This window comes from Euprymna scolopes, chromosome 22 (genome assembly GCF_053919585.1).
Source record: "Euprymna scolopes isolate OS-2025 chromosome 22, ASM5391958v1, whole genome shotgun sequence".
Lineage (NCBI taxonomy): Eukaryota > Metazoa > Mollusca > Cephalopoda > Sepiida > Sepiolidae > Euprymna > Euprymna scolopes.
In genome coordinates, this window is record NC_136503.1 from 58,141,542 (window position 1) to 58,155,940 (window position 14,399).

General features: G+C 36.6%; 1 protein-coding gene across 1 annotated transcript; it reads right to left on the reverse strand.

Moving 5' to 3' along the window:
• Positions 1-584: 584 nt before the first annotated feature.
• Positions 585-1,370, reverse strand: LOC145243713 (ATP-dependent DNA helicase PIF1-like). The gene has a single exon (XM_080106767.1). It carries the CDS (start codon positions 1,368-1,370, stop codon positions 585-587), a length of 786 nt encoding a protein of 261 aa, XP_079962893.1.
• Between the last annotated feature and the right edge of the window lie 13,029 nt (positions 1,371-14,399).

Below are 14,399 nucleotides of genomic sequence, written 5' to 3' on the forward strand. Positions count from 1 at the left end.
ACACACTTGGTTTAAAAAATGTTCTTTTGAATTGTTTTATTAATTAATTCAATGAGGAAATTATCTAACTTGTTAAATTTTAAGTTACGAATTTACCTATAATATTACAATTAATTTAAAAAAAACTTGCCTTATTTTAAATAAATAAAACATATTTGGCTGTTTTCTTTTTTAAAAGTTCAAAGTTTTTCCAGTTTTAGTTTTGTGATTTCTTTGATGCTTTTTAAATGCTCATTTTGATCCGTATTTTTCGTAACTCTAATATTCTGTTTCAAAGAAAACTGCCTAAATTTTTGGAGGATATAAATTATTATAGTAAACTGTGGTGTAAATTTACACCCTAATGGACAGCGTAGAAACTACGCATTGGATGCTACAGGCAAGTAAAAATTAATGTTTCAGTTCCCTATTGAAAAATCATCAATAAAAATATATAGCCATACACGGGCCTTGTGTTGAGAATTTACAGAACATCAGTGTATACAACTTTCTTTGTTTTGTGTTTCGGTATGAATGCATTACAGAATATTTTTGTTACTCACTCGAGAACATCCAGCACACAATTGCCCATGAGAGAAGCAAGATTATCTCAATTGCTTTCCAGCAACGGACAATGTATGCCCTTGGGATTTATTTATTGACATGTCAAATGTAATCCGAAGAGGAAACTGTATTCTTCTGCACACGTAGGGCACTTCTCTTCTTGATGTAGTCAATTTCGCCTCAGGTATCAAGACACCCTCTCCTTTTTCACATCCAATAATTATTGTAGCGTCGATGATGTTTGCGAACATTCTATTGACAACAAGTCTAGTAGCATTGCACAATTTCGTTGCTGTAATATTTCTTAGGAGAATGACAGGACATCCCACCTTGAAGGCCAAAACAGGATCGGGAAGACCAGAAATACGAAGACTATTAAGGAATTCAATGGGGAATTTAACATTGCAGCTGATCAATATTTGCCTAATTTTCTTAAAAATTTTAATCGCCCCAGGAAGACTGTCGAGCATACGTCGATTAATTGCTCTGACAATTGAATTCATGCGTACCAATATAGTTCTTTCACAGAGCCAATCGTGATTGTGAGAATTGTCAATCAGATTTGGGAAAACTGATGTTATAAGATCATCGAGTGTATTGACAAGGCTACATATATTGTTAATTTCATGTGGCCATTGGAATCTGATGGGACTTTTTCGTGGCCAAGTTTCAGAAGGTTCTGATAAACTCGTTCCCTTTCGGACCACAGGTAGTTTTTTGCGAAACACACCTGGAAGTAGAAGGGTAACACCACCCGTGGATCGTTGGTAATCTCTTATATCCCGAAAAGTTCCATCTAAAACCTCAAAAAGGCCTTTATGAGTCATGGTGCACTCGTCCCACACGATAATTTGTGTTTGTCTAAGGAGCTGTGCTCTGGGATTATCTTTTGTGATATCGCAAACTGTCGTATGAGCTGAAATTTAGTTTAGTGGTATTTTAAGCATTGAGTACGCTGTTCTGCCACCAGGAATAAGAATAGCAGCGATGTCAGATGACGCGACAGAGACGGGAATAGTTTTAGCTTGTTTAACTTTGGTCAATATTAATTTGGTAACAACTGTTTTCCGGTGCCTCCAGGCGAACCCAGAAATAAAACTCCACCAGCACGTCTGAAAACGTTGTTGGTAACTGTGTTGAAAGCAAACAGCTGCTCAGAAAGTAGCTTAGACATCATTTCCTTGGTGTACGTTGTTAAAGAGTCGACATCATAAGATGTTTCCTGAAGTATAAGAGTTGGAATTTGCTCATTGCCGGTACGTTAAGTTTGTGGCAGACCATATGATTGCAAGGTCTTTCGACCTATAAGAATACGTCTGCCCTCTATAATTATTAACTCCCTATTGTAAAACTCATCACAATAAACAAGTTGCCTCTCTGGAAGGCTTGATGCAAAATGTCTTCGGAAAAGCTATTTCTAAATTTCAGCCCCAAGTTAAATGCGTTTCTAACACTGCAGAAATGTAATAGCTTAACAAATAGATTGCGAAGTCTCCGAGCTGAATATGAGGCCGCGATTTCAACTAATGTGGCTTCCCAGCGAATGGACTCGTCAAGTAAACCTCCAGCCATACAAGCTTCCCGGGCGGTAGTCCAAACTCGATTACCGAATTTACGATTATCTTAAAAGCTTATTGACACTTGAACTTCATGAAGCAGAATTCGGAGGTAGAATCATTGGTGTTGATTTGGATGTAGATTATATACGTTTCCTAGGCAATTATTCCATTTAATACCTTCAGCAACTTCCACTCGTCTACCGATAGTTCTGTAAATCCAAAGTGTTTTATTTCATGTGTAGTATGAAGGAATCTTAGAATAGATTAAAGTTTTGGCGAAGTCATCTCTTCACACAGTCTGGAGAAAGCAGTCAAAGTTGTCTTTCTAGGTGATTGTACTATATTTTGTGCGGTTATCGTGGTGTAGTACACTCGGTTCTCATTTTCAAGGTGAATGTCCAGACGATGAATTTTTGGATACCTATCATGGATAGGGAATCCAAATATTCGCCAAAATGCGGCATTACTACTAATGTAATACCCCACCTAATATTGTAAGACTTCATCTCTTGTATTGTCGTTCAGGAAACCAAAGGAAGCGGGATCAGACCCCTTATTTATGTATTTACAAACATATTTCATACATTGAACAGAGCACAACATTCTACATTTATGTTGGCGTCAAACGTGCTGATAAGACATGGGCAGTATGGGATGACCCATCTGTTGTCGATCTCGTAATCTCTGACCGTTACAGTGAAACTACCATCTTCGGGTCTTCGTTGTCTGTATAATGGCTATCCATCAGTACCAATCTGTGTCTCACTATTAAACTGGCCAGGATACCTTTTTTGTGCATATCCTGTTGTCTGTAACGCACGGCAAGTATATTCTAAAGTCAGGGCCGCATGGTCTATTAATTATATGCTTCTTTACGATGTTTAATCCATGCCAACTGGTAGTTCTGCAGAGATGATTTTATCAATGTCATTCAAACTTATTCAGGAGCAAAATGAGAATATTAGAATGATTAAGACCTATTTTCTGACATTTGATTGTATACATGTTTCCTCGGACAGGTCCAAAAATCTCCCCTAGTTTTATCAGAGCCATCAATTTATTAAGTTTCAAGTGAAATACACTTGCTAAGCTATAATGACAGTTTGTTATTGCTTTCACCTTGAAAAGTTCAATCCGGGCTTCCTTCCAAGTTGGGTTACAAGTAAAAGTTAAAAACAAAGCAGGCCTACCATTGTGCCTCACAATTGCCATCGCATCCTGAGTCCTTTCATGCATATAGCGGGGTTCACCAGTAAATGTGGAGGGGAGAATACAAAGCTTGCCTAGACTGTTTGGATCTGCATGTCTGTTAAGATCATCCCTCAAATATGTGTAGCTGTCGCGTTCTGATTCCATTTTAGCACATATGTCAGTAGCATACTGATTGAAAAGGTCTTGAAACCGGTATCAATGATTGTAATGAAAATCCCGGTGTCACTACTAAGAAGTATTGCGATTCCCTTAAAAGAAGGAGTATTAAATCGACCTGCATATTCAGTGGATAGTCGCTTACTGCATCGATGGCAATGCCAAAATTCTCAGCAGGAGTTAATTCTATGACATATTTGAAGCTCTGTATACAGTTGTTTTGTTCATGAAGCATAATTTGAAGGTCCTAAAACAATTTTACTCGACTGTTAGACTCGGTTTTGTCATTGTTGTAGGTAAATGCAAATGAATTCCTTCTTTGAGCTTCTTTCAGGTAGTCTGACATGAAATAAGCTTGAAGAAATCGAGGTGCCTCATTTTCAGTTAGCTGAAGAGATCCAATCAGATCGTAGACCTGCCCCTGTATTTTGAATGTATGCACCCCCTTCATATTGGTAACTGGATCCGAAAGACATCTGAAATGCGCAATCGTTGTGCCTTATTTCCTTCATGAAGGTTCTTGATTCAGGATTTGTACCTGTGAGCAAGCGCTTCGTTCATTTTAATATTAGTGTTGTTTATTTGTTTATCCACATACATGCCCAGTTTGTTCTAAATGTAAAGCCACCTATTTAAACTGAAAACTGTTAACAATTAAAACGTGGGAATTGATCAGTTAATACATGCGACCGATTGTGTTGCGTTATTATTTATAAAATTGTATTTACTATTCTCAACGATTTTTTGCCTGCGATGAACGATAGTTTTATATAGGTGTCAAAAGCACAATTTTTCATATGAGTATTGTGCAAAAATAAAGGGTTCTACATTTTTAACTGTAAATGCTGAGAAATACGAAAACGGGGGTGGTACTATATAAACGAGTGAACTATTGTGTAAAAAGACATATTTTTCGATAGTTACCACCATTTTTAAAGTACTTTTACATAAAATTTAATAACGCATGTATTATATTTACGCACATTGTTTGCATGTTTCTTTCAGAGTCTAACACAAAGTACATGAATAATGCCAAGCAAAGATTCTAGCATGCAAAGTTTTTTTAGATTTTTATTCTCATAGGAAGCATAAAACATCGCTTATATTTATATACAGAAGCAATTTGAAACACGCCACAAAGCAAATTGTGAAGGAGTTTACTATTGTCCGAGCAGCCCCCGCTATTTTTATTTTTACTTTTTTCATTAAAATTCCTACTTGATTCGGAACGATACAAAATTGTAAGCCGAAAGTCGAATGAGGATAGTAATTTAATTTTTTTTTACATCCTTTAAAAGCTATTAATATTTTATATCTAGAGGTTGACGAAGGAAAGCACTGATATGGATATATCACATTATATGTTCTATAGAAAACAGTCAGAAAATATCAATGTAATATATCTGATTGCCTAATAGATATTAGCCGCGTATAGCAACATATAATTTTGATAGGATGTGATATTCTTAGTGTTCATTATTCAAAAGCATTCATATCACTCAATGACAGATAACCACCTTGGGACGCTGGGGTAGTATCTTGGAGAAAACCCTCTTTGCTTAACGGGACGACTCTATTCAAAAACACAAATACAATTTATGATAGATAGGTTTTAATTTTATACTAAACATATTTCATTTGAGCGATACATACGTAACATGAGGTGAGATAAAGCTACAATGACACATAATCACGTTAACTTATATTTTACCATGTATTAAATATAAAATTAGACTGAAGAATGTGTATATATATGTTCTATCATATTTAGGGGTTATAAAACTTGTATTTATTTAAAGGAGTCTAATAATTGATAATATGTTAAATATTCGGTTGAATAGATTCGCATCATATTAAATATTGTGTAAGATACACAAATAACTGTGTTCTAGTGGAATAAAAAATTGCCGAGCAAGTTTTCTCATTATGTGCCTAGTTTATATAATAAAATTGAGATTATTGTCTGAAAGGATATGTAAAAAACTTAATGAAATATGGTCTCAATCAAACTGTCCAGATTTATGTGTTTGTAGATGAAATATCAACATGATTTTTACAGTAAACTGTGTGTGTTACACAGAAAATAATAGGGAAATAAGAAAAAATCGGCCATAATATGTACCCTACAGAATAACCATAAATATCACAATTGCAAATACCGGTGAAGAATTAAAAGATAAATATGACAGCACAAATCATCGAAAGTGTAAAAAAAAATCTAAATGTTCTAGAAAAACTAAATCATAATGGAATATTATCGCTTACTGGAAGCTTTCAATAAAAAAGCGGAAGCATAAAGTGATGGAAAGCGGCGGAAATAAAGTATAATATAAACATTAGCATAAAGGAGACATTTTGTTTTGTTATATGCCATAGTCAACGTGAATTAACTAATTGGTGTGTATTTTTTATGATATTCTCTTACACTGTGAAAAATGTTGCAATTTACACGCACCCACACACACATACCCAGATACAAACACACATATACATATACACATAAAGATACGCACACATACACATATATACATACGCATACATTTACCTACAGGTTATCCCGGTTACTGCCGGTCGGGTGGTTACAACCCGGCTAAGAAGCTATCCCTGTCTTTATTAGTAACGAAGAAACCCACACAGCCAATTTTAACTGACAGAAAGATCGTGGAAATTTAAACATTTATTTTAAATGCCGGGATGTCCGAACAGAGTGAGCGAATGAAAATAACACTATAAAGTCCTTAATGGAGCTAACATAATCATTGTAAGAATAATATTTTTAATACCTGCATACACTAATATCTCATACTTTCCGGACTAATCAGTGCAGGATGTCAGGAATACCTTCGTTCGGGATATTCGAAACTAACTAGGAAGCGATCTCTGATTCCATTGGAAAGAAATAAACCGACACAGCTAACTTCTTTTTTTTTACATGGAATCCACCACGTATCAAGGCCCAGAAGCCACTCAGTGTGATTACTTAAGGAGGCGATTAATCATGAATTTGTTTATATTGGACTTGAAGACATCCAACTTGAAGTCAGGTGGGAAACAGGCAAGCGGTAGAGAGTTCCACAGGAGTGCAATTCTAAGAAAGAAGCTTTACTTAAACTGCGGGGACTATCTTTGCAATGTAAACAATTATTTATCAATCCAATAAATTGACCTAATGTTTATTAGTACATTACATGCGCAGGCGTGTTTAAGTGAACGACGTTCATTTCAGCTGTGCAGTGTTCAACAATTTTAATTGGGCTGACATAATTGTTACCATAACAAGTGTATATAAATATATATATATATATATATATATATATATATATATATATATATATGTGTGTGTGTGTGTGTGTGTGTATATATTTATACATATATTTATATATTTATATATATATATACATATATATTAATATATATATATATTTCTATATTTATATATATTTATATATATATATTTATATATATATATATCTATATCTATATTTATATATTTATATATACACACACACATATATATTTATATATATATATATATATATATATATATATATATATATATATATATATGATTATAAAACTCAAATGACCTTTTAACGAGGGTTGTAACCGAACATCCGGTTTGCAACTTCCGGTTGGGCATGTGTACATAAATATAAACCCATAACAGCCTAAACAAATAAACACAAATCGCTAGTTTCTCATATATTGATATGCGCACTGAAATATTAAGGTTTTTATTTAGAAATTATTATTTAATATGGGAAGAGTGAGGATGTGGATGGTTTGCAACTATTCTGTATTACAAGTATACTGTCGCAATTTTCTTACAAATAAATCAACTTTGACCTGTTGACAACGTATTGTTTTACTGTGTACTTTTTCGACGCCCCAATTGATTTTTCGCGTTTTTATTATCTAAATACTTGTTAATACTTTCTGCATTTTTTACATCGCTCATTTCCGTATTAGGTTTAAGTTAGTTTAACGCAATTTTCTTACAAATACATCTACTTCTACCTTTGACAAGCATAAGAACATTTTACAACCTATTGTTTTACTGTGTTCGTTTTCAGCGCCCCTATTGTGTTTTTTTTTTCGCGTTTAAATTAAACAATATATCAAAATGTGAATAGTGCAAATTTATATATAAGTATGGCAAACCACATATAATTCAATGGCTGCACGTTTGTTTTTTTTTCAAAAATAAACAAGTATAAACAGAATGACTCATAGAAATGTATCTCTGTTATTTTTTTCATTTTAAATATACTTTCATGGAAATGTTTCTGTTATGTCACAAAAACGAGCAAGTGCCCCATTAAGCTCATATATATTGCACTGACATTAATTTATAAATGTTTGTTTCCGTAAAACTTCGGATATTGAAAACAAATATTACAATGAAGTATATATATATATATATATATATATATATATATATATATATATATATATTATTCATGTATTAGAATATAATTTTAGAATTATTGCCAAAGTAACACATCTCTCGCCAATTATGATTCTATAGCACTAAACCTTTTTTTTATCTTTTATCATATTTTTTTTTTTTTCGAATCAAGAATTGAGTTTGCACCCTTGGTTCAGGAAAACACGTAAACGACTTTTTTTTTTTTTAATATAGATGCGTTTGGATTTTCCGTTTACATGGGTCATTTGCATGATTACTTCCTGAATTGTTGGCCAGATTAATGTGCGATCTTTTGTTTTTATCCTATATCCAGCGATCAGGAGAAAGCTGTTATCATAGAAGGGAACCACACAGTCATGTTCAAAAGTGTATTCAACGCATGCATAAGCAGTATATCATCTTCACTTAAAAAAAAGTTGGGGCACCAGATTTAAATATTAAGTGAGCACTTCCCGATACAATTAAAACAATTGAAGAAAGCTAACATATTTCACGATAAATTATAATCACCTTTACATACGTGTTCTCGCCAAATAACCGAAGCAGCGGTTAGCTTGACCCGTACCAGATGAGTTATCATTTGGCGCTTTTTGTACCGCCCGTGTGACAAAATATTTCACAGGTTGGTATATGTGGGCGCGTTTAAATCAATGTGATAGAGCCCCCCCAAACTATTCATTAAGGCATCTCTGGAAAGAAAAACCCTAATATAAATACGTGAGGCCTGCCGTCTACTATGTTTAGTTGCATCCATTTCATCAAGATTAGCATTTTTAACATCAGGTATGGTTGGATTTGCATAAAGTCCTCACGACTATGAAAATCATCAGTGAGAAATTCCGAACAACTGAGTGTTGTGTTGGATTAATGCATCACTTATGATAAATTTGAAAATATATAAAATAGTACAATGTTTAGATTTTATTTTAATAATAATAATAAATTGTTGTGTATTAAAATTGATTTGCTTTGCTGTAAAAAAACAAAAGGAAACGACAAAACGAGATGCAAAAAATAACAACTTGCGAGACGTGTGGAAATTCACAGGGGACTCATTCATATGTAATATATTGATGTTGGTATTCATGGCGTAAATAAAGATGCTCTGATATTTTTGTAACTCTTGTTAAAACTGCAAAAGCATTTATCTAACTCGCAAGGACACCCGATGTAGCCAAGTCGTTTACTACGCTTAAATATGATATTTTAATTCTTGCAGATTTCTACTATATTATGATAGAGTGAATGTTCTATCGATGTTTATATATTGTAAAGTTGCGACTTCAAAAATAAATAAATATATCCATATGATTGTGTGCAACAGTTTGAGTTCATTCAGCTATAATAGTAAATGAAACCAAAATTTATGAAGAATTCTTGATAAAATTATGTATAAAAAATGGATATGGAGTTCCATCACCTATAATTGAAATCGACACACACATTTTTGAAGAAGTCTTGGGAAAATTATTTATGAGAAAATAAAGGACTTAAGTGCCACCAGCTATAATCGAAACCAAAACCAAAACAAAAACTTATGGAAAATTCTTGGCAAAATTATAGATTATAAGAAATGGGAATCCATAGTTAAACAATAATCACTCGGAAGTAATCGTGACACATAAAATAATTACCACCCCCTTTTATATTGGTAGAGAGGTTGGTTGATATCGGTTAGTAAATTAAGAAATAATCATAACGGAATAAGAAATAGTTTTTTTTTTAATCTCTTAAAGAACGCCTACGGCGAACGGTGAACTTAAATTACAATATAAATATGAAATCATGCACCCCCTTTTGGCCTTTAGTGGGGTAATTCTTCCTTGTCCTACCACGTGCCCTAGGTATTTTACCTCGGCCTTACAAAATTTTCTTTTCGCTATATTTATGGTTAGCGTGGATGATCGCAGCCTTTGGAATACTTTCCTTATTGTTTCGACATGCTCTGCCTACGTGTCTTCATAGATCACTATGTCGTCTATGTAGGCATCTACATTTGCTATCCCAGCGAGACACGCATTCATTAATCTTACAAACGTGGCCTGCGAGTTCGTCATGCCAAAGGGTATCACTCGGTATTGATATATTTCCTCAGGGGTAACAAATGCCGATATTTGTTTGGCTCGTTCTATTAGGGGTACCGCCCAATACCCCTTCAAGCGATCGCATTTGGTGATATATTTTGCTCGCCCTACTATATCTATACAGTCGCCTATTCTGGGAAAAGGATATGAGTCGGCCTTGTTGAGCGCGTTTACTTTTCGATAGTAAGTGTAAAATCGCACTCTCACATCGGGCTTGTCTACTAGCACGCACTGTGATGGCCACTAACTTCGTACTGGGGTCTATCATCCCATGATCTTACATATAGTCTATCTCTTCCTTTAGAACTGCTAGTTTTCTCGGACTTAGGCGATATGGGTGTTGTCTAATCAGTTTATCCTCTTTCAGTTCTACATCGTGCACTGCTGCATTGGTGCACCTAGGCGCATCTGAGAATAAGTCTCTGTACTCTGAGAGTATTGTTTTTAAACTTTCCTTCGAAGGTGGGTGGGCAAATTTGGCATCTAAATTTCCCAAGACCGCTGAGTTGTTTAACTTCCTAGGTGGGTCCTTGGCCACACCGGCTTCCCTCTCAGCGCTGGTCAGTTCCAATTCTCCCTGGATACGTGGAGCTATCAGCACCGCTTTCTCTTCCGCCCTTCTAAAATATTTTCGCATCATATTAACATGAGATACTTGCGTCTTCTTTCTACGTTCTGGGGTATCTATTAGGTAGTAAAGGGAGCTAATCTTTTTGGCTACTGCATAGGGTCCCTGGTATCTGGCCTTAAATGCTGGCCGTTTAGGATAACAGTAGTAGAACTTCCTCCCCTTCTTTGAATTCTCTTTTCATCGTTTTCTTGTCGTATTCGGCTTTCATGGTTTTCTGACTATTCTCTAGGTCATCTCTGGCTAACTCTCGCACTTCTGACAGTTTTTGCATTGAAGCCACATATTCCGACATATTGTTCGGCATGGGCTCATCGTTTACCCATCGTTCTTTTATTAGTTTTAATAACCAAAAACTAACTCGAATGGGATGAACCCTAGTGATTCATGTACTGCTTCACGCGCCGCAAACAACACGAAGGGAATACCTCTGTCCCACTCGTCATCATGTTGCACACAATTTGTTTTTAGCATAGTTTTGAGTGTGGCGTAAAAGCGTTCCAGCGCTCCCTGGGACTGCGGCTGATATGCGCTTGATCTGACGTGCGTGACTCCTAATTGTGTCGCCGTCTGCCTGAAGATCTTTGATATGAAATTAGATCCTTGGTCGGTCTGCTTGTTTTTGGTAATCCCACCTTTGTAAAGAAAGTTATCAGGGTGTCTACTATCCTTTTTCGCCGATATAGTCCGCAATGTGATCGCTTCAGGGGATCTGGTGGACGCACACATTATAGTCATTATATATTTATGGCCGGATTTAGTTTTAGGCAACGGCCCAACACAGTCGAAAATCACCTGACCGAAAGGTTCCTCCACTGCTGGTATTGGTTTGGTGTGGCGCCAGAGGAATCTTCTGGCTGGGGTTTCCTGTCACTTGGCATGTCTTGCATGTTCGACAGAACATTTTCACGTTCCCTATGATTCATGGCCAATCGAAGTGTCTCGTGAGCTGTTCGTGCATCTTAGTGACACCCAGCTTACCCGCCAGTGGTATCTCGTGTGCAAATTTTTGGCACTCCCTCCCTGTACGCTTTCGGCACCATCAATTGCTCGCGCACGCTCCGGTCTATCCCCTCCGTCACACTGGGCGGATTCCACCTTCTCATTAATACGCCGGTATTGAGGAAGTATTTTCCTGCCCTGCCATTGGATTCTTCATTTCTGATCCGCCCAAACAAGGGTTTCAAATCGACATCGTTTCGTTGTTCCCTAATTAGTTCTTTTCGCGGTATTAAAAGATTAGATCGCAACCCTATCTCTTCTTTTGCTTGGCCCTTGCTTTCTGGTGACCTAGTAGTAGACTTCTCCCTCGTCTTTACAATTGCCGATGCCTTATCTTCTGATGCCTTGAGTTCCCCAATGGATTAAGATTTCATTTGGCTCGAAGGTTTGATTCGGCTTTTGGCAATGTTGTTATCTACTATCATCGCCACGCCGGCCATAGGTAAGCTACTAATGACTCCCACGATGATCTCGCCTGATATCCAATCTGATTCTTGGTAAATTTTAACTAGAGGAATTTTCATAGGCTTATCTTCTATGCCTCTAATAGTGACTGCCGTATTGAAGGTTGTTTTTATTCCCTTGGGCACGTGGTTCCTTAGCACTAAGGATTGGGATGTACCTGTGTCTCTTAGGATATTGATGGGCCTTCTCTGGCTCTTCGGGAAATGTATCCTCTCGACGTGAAGTGTGTATACGCCGCTTCTACATTTGCGTGTACCATCAACTATTGTTTAGTTGGGGGATTTCGAATTTGTTCCAGGCCTCGCTTCGCCCAACAGTTTGCAGCTATGTTACCCAGCTTCTTACAGTTGAAGCACGCTTACCCTTAACCCCCTGATTTTTTGTTGGTATGCTCTTGGGATTAGTTAATACGCCTTAAAATCGCCGCCTTGGCGGTTTCATAATCTACGCAGCCCTCTGCTGGGAGCGCAACGTACGACCTTTGTGCTTTCCCATACAGCGTTTTTTGTAGTAGCATAGTCCAGCATTCCTTCGGCCAGCCCATATTAAGAGCTGTTCTTTCAAAGTGGGCGAAGTAATCGTCCACTTCAGTTTCGGCGAATTTAGGGACCAGCCTTACGTGTTTCTTCACGTCGAAGCTATTCAGTCTATTCTCGTCTGTTTGGTGTCTTATGGTTAGATAACTCATCCGCGTGTCTTGTTCAATTCTGGCTTTCTCAATCTCCATCCTAGCAAATATTTTTGCCTTCTCTAATTCTACTTCGGCTGGAATCATAGTTTCCATTTCTGGTGGCAATTCCTCTAGCGTTTCCTGCTCAAACATCCCAAGCGTGAATTTAAATTCCAAAAAAAAATAATAAATAATAATAACAAATAAATAAACGCACTAGCGTTCGAGACGTACACACCTCCCTCTCCCTCCCTCCATCCCTCTGAAAATGCAATGCGCGAGAGGGCTCACTGTCAGCGAAGCTGATAAAAAGGAAAAGTGAAAGAAAAAGTGAAATCGACGCGGACGAATAAAGAAAGCAGATGTTGAACTGAGCGTTTTGTCAACGGTGAAAAACGATAGCGTTCGTATAAAAAAATTAAGAGGCAAGAAAAAAGATAGAAAAGAAAAAAACGAGACTGTAGAGAGCAGTGAACGGTGTCAAATTGGCCGGTTGTTTGTTTACATTTGAGCGAATAATTAATAAAAAAACACGAAAACTCGCTATGAGCCTGTGGTGCTCAGGAATGCCCAACGCGCTGCGTAAACATATTTCCCTGAAATAAACAGGAGTTGAATTCTTTCGGCCGAGAATGGACATCATGGAAAGTTCACGGCGAAGACATTAAAGATGAATAAGAAGAGGGTTGCAACAAACAAAAATATCGTCATGTTGACGGGCGTCCCCATCCAAGAAGAAACCAAACAGGAAAAATCTCGCGAATGATGAACTTTGCGGAGACATTATGAAACATGAAAGTCCAATTGGATAAAGTTAAGTGACTATTATGATTTCCCCATCCCGATATCCCCGCTCCGTTTCCTTGGCCAAACTGTCATACCATAATGGAAATAGTATATACATTATTTCTTTTATGATGTTTCTTTTTTATCATCCGACCTCACCCCAATCTATTGCGGTGTGATATTAAATTTAAGGATGTTGAATAAAATTCGTGGTTTTAGATTCTAGCGTTGTCATTTTGCTTTGAATTTGAATCGTTCGGAACAAAATGTGCAAATGAGCACCTCAGACAATGTATGTATGTATGTATGTATGCATGTCAGCATTAAACTTTCAATAGAGCCGACAGATATTCCACCGTCAGTATCGTTTTTAATTTCGACCTTACATACGACAAGTATCGAAAAATTGGCTAAAAACATTAATATCTTCCCCTTCAACCAGACAGTTTTCTACAGGGGGGTAACTTTTACGCTGATATTTTTTAAAGTTATCCTCTCCTTTAGATTGTCGAGCCTTAATTTAAAAAAAAATGTCGCTTCCGTTTTGGCGATGATCGTAACAGCATAAACGTAAGGTTTTACCCCGTTCCTTTCCTACTTAGCGGTACGGGTTCGAGCCAGCCTTCCTAAGACAACTTTTATTTTTTGCTAAACATACACATCCAAACACATGGGTAACGCCGGGCTGAAATGCTAGTCTATGTATATTTATATAAAAGTGGGCGTGTGTGGGTGTGTGGGTGTCTGTGTGTGCGTGTCTGTCTGTGTGTCTGTGTATATCTCCCTACGCAATAACTCTGTCAATTTTAAACCTAGAGATTCGAAATTTAATATACAGGGTACTGAGATGCGGGAACATCGATGT

Coding starts and splice junctions, on each gene's coding strand:
- LOC145243713 (XM_080106767.1), bottom strand. CDS start 1,370: ATGACTCATAAAGGCCTTTTTGAGGTTTTAGATGGAACTTTTCGGGAT.